This window comes from Neophocaena asiaeorientalis, unplaced genomic scaffold (genome assembly GCF_003031525.2).
Source record: "Neophocaena asiaeorientalis asiaeorientalis breed wild unplaced genomic scaffold, Neophocaena_asiaeorientalis_V1.1 scaffold322, whole genome shotgun sequence".
NCBI classification, from domain to species: Eukaryota; Metazoa; Chordata; class Mammalia; order Artiodactyla; family Phocoenidae; genus Neophocaena; species Neophocaena asiaeorientalis.
Genome location: NW_020185329.1, coordinates 2,788,575 through 2,795,806, shown reverse-complemented (window position 1 = coordinate 2,795,806; position 7,232 = coordinate 2,788,575). Strand labels below are relative to the sequence as shown.

At 34.6% G+C, this 7,232-nt stretch overlaps 1 protein-coding gene across 5 annotated transcripts in view; it reads left to right on the top strand.

Annotated features, from left to right (window-relative positions):
* PIAS2 (protein inhibitor of activated STAT 2) overlaps positions 1 to 7,232 on the top strand; it is a 71,064-nt gene that overhangs the window by 30,793 nt on the left and 33,039 nt on the right. For all 5 annotated transcript variants that reach the window (XR_003001763.1, XR_003001764.1, XM_024734686.1 and 2 more), the window contains exons 6-8: positions 1,608 to 1,742; positions 3,967 to 4,072; positions 5,485 to 5,558. Coding sequence is in view for 3 of the 5 variants with exons in the window: in XM_024734686.1 (XP_024590454.1) it covers positions 1,608 to 1,742; positions 3,967 to 4,072; positions 5,485 to 5,558 (315 nt within the window). In the remaining 2 variants the exon portion in view is untranslated. The remainder of the gene's footprint in view (positions 1 to 1,607; positions 1,743 to 3,966; positions 4,073 to 5,484; positions 5,559 to 7,232) is intronic.

The window sequence follows — 7,232 nt, the reverse complement described above, 5'->3', positions numbered from 1 at the left end:
ACTGCGCCACCAGGGAAGCCCCAAGGTGCATATTTTTGACATCTTTAAAATCTAGAGGTGTCTTAACAGTTTCTGATGATCAGGTGGCAGCTGTAATGTATTGTTGTTGCCTGCACTTGTACAACCCTGATGTTATTATTCCCATGGCATGACTGGTTAACTGCCCTTTATCGGTTTTTCAGTCAACAAATGACTTGGGAACGTTTTGAGGAAGGTTCGTGAATCCTGGCTGTTATTTGAAATTTTTGTTCTCTTAATATCCAGGGTGTGTCAGCATTAACACTTGTAGTTAGTCTAAGGGTGTCAGTGACTTGCAAGGAAATCTGAGAGATATTTGTGGAGTAGAATATAATTTTAAGAAGTTTTTTTTTTTTGCGGTACGCGGGCCTCTCACTGCTGTGGCCTCTCCCGTTGCGGAGCACAGGCTCCGGACGTGCAGGCTCAGCGGCCATGGCTCACGGGCCCAGCCGCTCCGCGGCATGTGAGATCTTCCCGGACTGGGGCACGAACCCGTGTCACCTGCACCGGCAGGCGGACTCTCAACCACTGCGCCACCAGGGAAGCCCTTAAGAAGTATTTTTATCTTGAGCTCTTGGTGGCATATAGGAGAGTATCATGTGGAAAACATGCATTGATGACAGTGAGAAAACGATTCAAGAGATTCTTCTGTATATCCTAAAGGAATATGTTAGCCAGTTCATCTTGCTTATGTTTTCTTGATATGTATGCAGGAAGAAAAAGTACATTAGGTTGTATCATTAACTTACTGTTTTTTCCTTCTCAGTGGTACATAAATTGCATCATTGGCATCTTAGATTCAATGAACTATGGTGTGTGCTTTTCAATATGTAGATGTTTTCGCAGCTAAGAAATTTTAATTTTCTAAAAAATGTATTGGTTTTGAAAATCAGAAACTGAAAAGTCCTGTGGTAATTGAGAATTGGATGTACTGTGAAATCAAAAGTGAGATTGTTTATTATTTAAAACAAATACTTAATGACTAGAAAAAATAGAAAAATATATAAGTAGCGATTTTATTATAGCCGTCAAGCTAATTCAATGCCAATTGAAATATTGGTTATTCTTTTTTGTTAATGTGACCTGGTTTTAAAGATGGCAATCTCTGTTCTACTCGGAGAGAAGACAGTGGAGAGCTTTTTTATCACTCAGAAGATTTTAATAATTCGTTTGAAATTCACTGATTTGCTTTTTTTTTTAATTTCCAGAGTTCATTTTCCCTCTCTCGCCCCTAGTATTTGAATGAATTGGAGCTCCTAAGATGAATCAGTGTAAAGAGGTGCAACTATATTGTTTAAAAAAAGGAAAAAAATTCATAGTCAATATGGCAAGATCTCAGCATCTTTAATTTTAATGGAACATGGATTTTTTGTTGTATTTTTCTGGATTTGTGAAATATTTTGTAACATTTTTAAAAGGTCATTTTCCTCTTTTGGATTGGTGACTTTAGGGTGAGGACTATGTGATTTCCAGGATAAAATAAAAGTAATTAAGTGTGACTGAAATTAGGCAAGATACTGTACTCGTCTTGGAGAAAATGTTTGCTCCTCTACGGAGAATTTAAAATTATTTTTCTTTCTTGGTTATAGGGCTATGCACCACCACCTAAAAATGGGATTGAGCAGAAGCGCCCTGGACGCCCTTTGAATATTACATCTTTAGTTAGATTATCCTCAGCTGTGCCAAACCAGATTTCCATTTCTTGGGCGTCAGAAATTGGAAAGGTAAAGATTCTTTTCTCTGGGTAGCGTGAAAGTGTTCCCACTAGGTGTTGATTTACTTTGTTTTTTTCTTAGGCTACTAGCTCCAGCTCATTCAGTTTTCTGTTTGTAACCCCAAAAAGCAGTAATTTTCAGTTCAGGGTAGAGATGTAGAGATTTTCAAGGTTAAAACTTTAAGGTTTCCTGAGTATCATCTCTTTATTTTCTTAGAAAGGAAATAAGTATCATTACAGTATTTCTTAAGTTAATGGTTAATCACAATTGTGTTTATGTGTGTTTAAGTAGTATTTTAAGAAACTGGGAATTTGGGGTAATTTTTGAAGAGGAACAAAGAAAGCTTTCTCAGGCTTTGGAGAAGATTAACATTTGGTTAAATGTACTCATGTTGTGATTAGAAATAATCTGTTCCAGCCTTTATATGAATAGCTGATACTTCAAATAACATGTGGGCATCCATATGAAAATATTTACTTAGATTTATATTATTTCCTCTGTAATTTTAGTTGATGAACCTGGGTTTCTGCTGATGCTTAGTCTCAAAATGCATTTTGTCAATTATGAGATACTGATTAATACAACAAGGGATTTCCATTTTAGAACTGCTTGTTTATGTAACTGAAATAATAGAATAGCAAGAGATTTCAGTTAACTTCTGAACATCAGCTTTAATGTTGCTGTTTCATAGAAATAAAGGATAGTATTCCTATTTGTGGATGGAGAAGTTGAGTCATGTTTGTAGCCAGAATCATTTGGTTTTACCACGAAGGTAATTGCAGAGCTGGATATAAAGAATATTTTTGTATTGACTATACAGACATTAGGATCTCTTTAATGATTGTTCTCTTGAGCTCTCATTTCTGAATTTTTACTCTAACTTTTTTATCGTAAGACACTGATCCCTAATATTTTTTATTTGTGTGAACTGAATGTACAGTGGTAAAGCACTGGATAAGGATTTGGGAAATCTTGGCTTAGTCCCAAGTTGGCAAATTGTTTGATTTTGGCCAAATTGATTAATTCTCTGAGGCCTGCTTATTATAAAGAATAAATAAAATCTGGAGAATGGGTGTTATATGCAAATATAAGGGACATTGTTAACTGAGCAAGTATTAATGCTTTAAAGCTTAGTGAGAGGAATTTGAACAGAAGAGTAGTATATCTTTTTGAAATGATTATGAACTTACAGATTTTTTGAGTAAAAGATTGCAGACATTGAAGGCCTGACAGGTGTGGGGGTTTTTTGCCACATAATGGGAATAATATTCTTTCCTTGTAATTATAATGATTAATTGACTTAAATTTGCACACTATAGTGGGTATTCAGATATTTGAAAGGACTGTTACAGGACATTAAAAATGATATTTAAGGTATTTGGTTTGGCAACTATTAAAAGTATTTTGTTTATTGTAGGATTGATTGAATGAATGTAATGAAATGGTAAAGTAGGTTTTTAGCATTTAGGTAAAATTGTATATCATCTCTTCATAGCTTTATAAATAGCTAATGAAAGTTCCTTTGTGCCAGATCTAAGAGAATATGGGATTGGATGCTATTATTTTCTGGCCTTGTCTTTTTGATTTTTATAGTTTCTTCATGTGTCTTATATACTGTAGTAGCTTCCCCTTCCCTAGTAAAATGCCCGTTTGGGAACAGGAATTAATTGTCAAATTTTTTCTCAAAAGAAAGCTGATTTTGTGTCCATATGAGTGATTTGCCTAAGGCCATGTAGCAAGTGTCTGCCAGAATTAGAACGGTGGAACTCTGGATGTGAAGTGTTAATTTAGACCACAGGTGTTTGAACTTTGTTTCTGCAGTGGATCTCATTTTTCAATGAATATATTATGAGAGCCCCATTACATAAAAACAGAAAATTCTAGTTAGAAGTGGGCATGGGAGAGTGCATTTTCATTTATACCATGGTGGCCCCTAAAGCACCAGTTTTGCTAAGTTAGAAACATAGTTTGAAAACCACTGATCTGAGCCATTTTATCTTTCACATAGATGTTTTAAAGTTATAAGTGATTGAGAAATATCTCAATCACTGAGATGATGAAGCGTTCATCTTCCCTAAAGTAGCTGAGTTGATTTTGTTCCCTTCCCAGTCATTGACTGTCCTGTGGAAGTTATTTTGAATGTTATTTTTAGAAACCAGAGCTTCTTAGACAAGTGTTTTATGTAAATAGACTATTATCTCTCATCTTTAATACAGATTATCTTTCTTTGTAGAATTACTCCATGTCTGTATATCTTGTACGACAGCTCACATCAGCCATGTTATTACAGAGATTAAAAATGAAAGGTATTAGAAACCCTGATCATTCCAGAGCACTAAGTAAGTAATGTTTGTAAGACTGAGCATATGAGATGCTTTAAATGGAAATTTAAAAAGCTTCACATATATCTCCATACAGGAACAATTTGGGAACAATTATTAGAAACCTAAAATGAATTATGAATTAAAAATACTCTAAGAATGGAGCCCTATGAATTGAAAAGCCCTTCTCTTAGAAACCACTCCCAAGAGGATTAATTTTAAATCTCAGCTAATCTGATTTTTCACCTTTTCATAAGAAGTTATTTAGGTAAATGTCAGGTTGATGGCAGTTTTGATGCCTACGTTGACTTGAGAATAGGAATGCAAGTCTTCAAAACCTGCGGTGTGTAGTGTGATGTACATTTAAAAACTTCTAACTAAAAAAGGTCTTTTTGCAAAAGAAATGTTGATATCCATCAACAATAATATTTGCCTTCTGAGATGTTTTATTTTGTACTTTGCTTTCATACTGTATAATAGGTAGAGAAAAAAAAAGTCTTAACCCAAACTGTAAATAATTCAGTTCAGTAATTGAAGTTAATTGAACAGGACATTTTTTGGGGGGGAAAGAGAATGTTTTTCTCCCAGTTCATATCACTGAATGAACCAGAAAGGAGAAGAGGATCTATAGGTTGAAAAGGGAACCAAGTAGGGCTGTTGAAATGGTATTTTGTTTCTTATACTCAAGCCATTTCTCATTTCAAACAGTACAGTATTGATCTTCCTGCCTAGAGCTGAAAGCCATGGAAGCTCTTCCATAGTTTTTTTTTACCTCACTCAGGTTCCACTGTCTCTACTTACAGTCCTGTTCTCCCTATTGTGGTGTTGAGAATTAGGCATCTGAAGGTGGTGTATGTCTTCATTAGCTTGTATAGATAGACAATAACTTGTATACATTACATGATGATTAAGATCACAGACATTCCCACATCCATAGTAGTTTTCAATAGTTAAAGGAAGTATAAGATATTTTACCTTTTCTGTTTACAAATTTAACAATTGTTGGAAATTACCAGTACTCCCAAATTAAAACAGTCATGAATGTGTTTTAGAAAAGCATTGAAGCTCAGAGGATAACTGCCTTCCAAGTTCCTTTCCTAATTGTATTGTTCTTAAGTCCTAAACAGCTTTCTGCTTTGAAACTCTTCCTCACCTGCAATTTTACTTTTAAAAAGAAATTTTAAAAATTCAATTAAACATGTCATCTAGAGTTTGTAAGTTTGTAATTCTTTAACCTAATACTGGAAGTATGGTTGTGTTTTCAGTACATTAATACTTAACGTTTTGTTTGTTTTGTTTTGTTTTTGTAGTTTCTTGATCTGTGTTTGGGAAACTTTATATAAGATGATATATATATTTCTATAATTCTGTTCATATGTCACAATTAATTTTTTAAACTGTGTTTTTATTATTGATTTTCCCTCCTAAAGTTAAAGAAAAACTTACTGCGGATCCTGATAGTGAAATTGCTACCACTAGCCTTCGGGTGTCCTTGATGTGCCCTGTAAGTAAAGCAACAAAACATTCTGGGGCGTCTTACTTTTTATAAATTACTAATTTTCCTATAAAAGTAAGTATGTGAATGAATGGTATATTATAGAATTTTGAACTTTTTTCGTTTTCCCATTCGGGGATCTTCATGGTTAAGCATTACAGTTCCAAAGAATGCAAACGTTCTTCAGGCAATGACTAAGCAAGAAGAGATGTAAAGGGATATTGCATCAAAGAGGAAAGAGGGTTTTAGGTTCAGAGTAGTCTGTCACAGTTAATTATCGATAATCCACAGCTAATACTGAACATATCTAGAGAGTTGGCTCCTTTTATCAATATAAACGGTACTGAAAAATAGCAGTAAAGTTATTAGGACCTAATAAATGCTAATTGATAGACGAGGTCAGGAAGTGGATGAAGGCTTCTTTAAAATCACTACTCTTGGAGGGGACCCTTTGCAGATGAGAGGAACTTTATGAGAAAAGTATGGAATTAGGAATTTATAATATAGTTGCCGGGGGGAGGCATTTGGTGACCAGCTACCATTGTGAGAAACATACAGTTTTTTAAATGGAAAGAGAATTGTGTCAGAGAAGGGAATAATTTGTTAAGTTCCTATTATGTGCTCCTTATATTGTCTTATTAGCAAGCCTGTATGGAATTGTTCCCATTTTCAGATGAGGAACCTGAGACTGAAAGGGGTTGGCTAACCCAAATCACACAGTTAGTTTGTAGTAGAACAAGGATTTAAATTTTGGTCTTCTGACATTATTCCAGTTCTCTTATAAGACAGTGTACCATATTGCCACATTGGGCCAAAAATATAAATATCCTGATTATAAGTCTACCTCTGTATTTGGGAAAGCAGATATCTTTCTTTCTAAAGCTTTATTATCTATTATCATTAACTTTAACTTACCTTTATTGGAAAGGGATAGACTTAACATGAAATTGGGATTGCTTCGAAATCGGAAACGTGTGTTTATGAAACACAGAGAAGGTCTGCAGGAGGACATTAATGCCCTGTGGTGGTGGCAGGGGCCCTAGAGGGGCTTGGGACCTCCTCTACTCACAAGCTGGGCATGAGTTCATTTGAGTTCATTTCTTCACAGTACCTTTTCCTCCTTCTCATGTTAAGATTGATATTAAATTGGAACATATGAAATTGCCATTTTGTTCGTCAAAAACAGTTTGGATATTGGAAGTTTCTTATGGTTTAACTCTAGTATATTCAGCATATGTTCATTGCCGGCTATATTCTAATCACAACCACTATTTGGGAAGGGTACTCACGTCACCTTTTTGTTTTAGTATGTCAGACTATTCTATGAGGAAGAAAGCGCTTCTACACAATTTACCTAAGGAGTTGTACAGTTTGCACAGTTCCATTTTCTGTAAGTCTTACTGTCTTGGAACTGGTCTTTAAATTTTTTTTCCATTTTTTCCTTCAAACACTGTGCTGTTCTACATGACAACAACCAAAGCAAAACAATAACCAAACTATTGGATTCTTGGACATTCAAAATAGTGAAAGTGGTATATTGGCATCGTTAGGATTTCTTCTATATAAGAATAGGGAATAGTTCCTTTCACATGTGTCAATTTTAATAAAACTGATAGTTTTAAGAAAATTAACATTTCAATGATTTGAAGAAATGAAGTAACAAGATTCTGTTTTTTTTTTTTT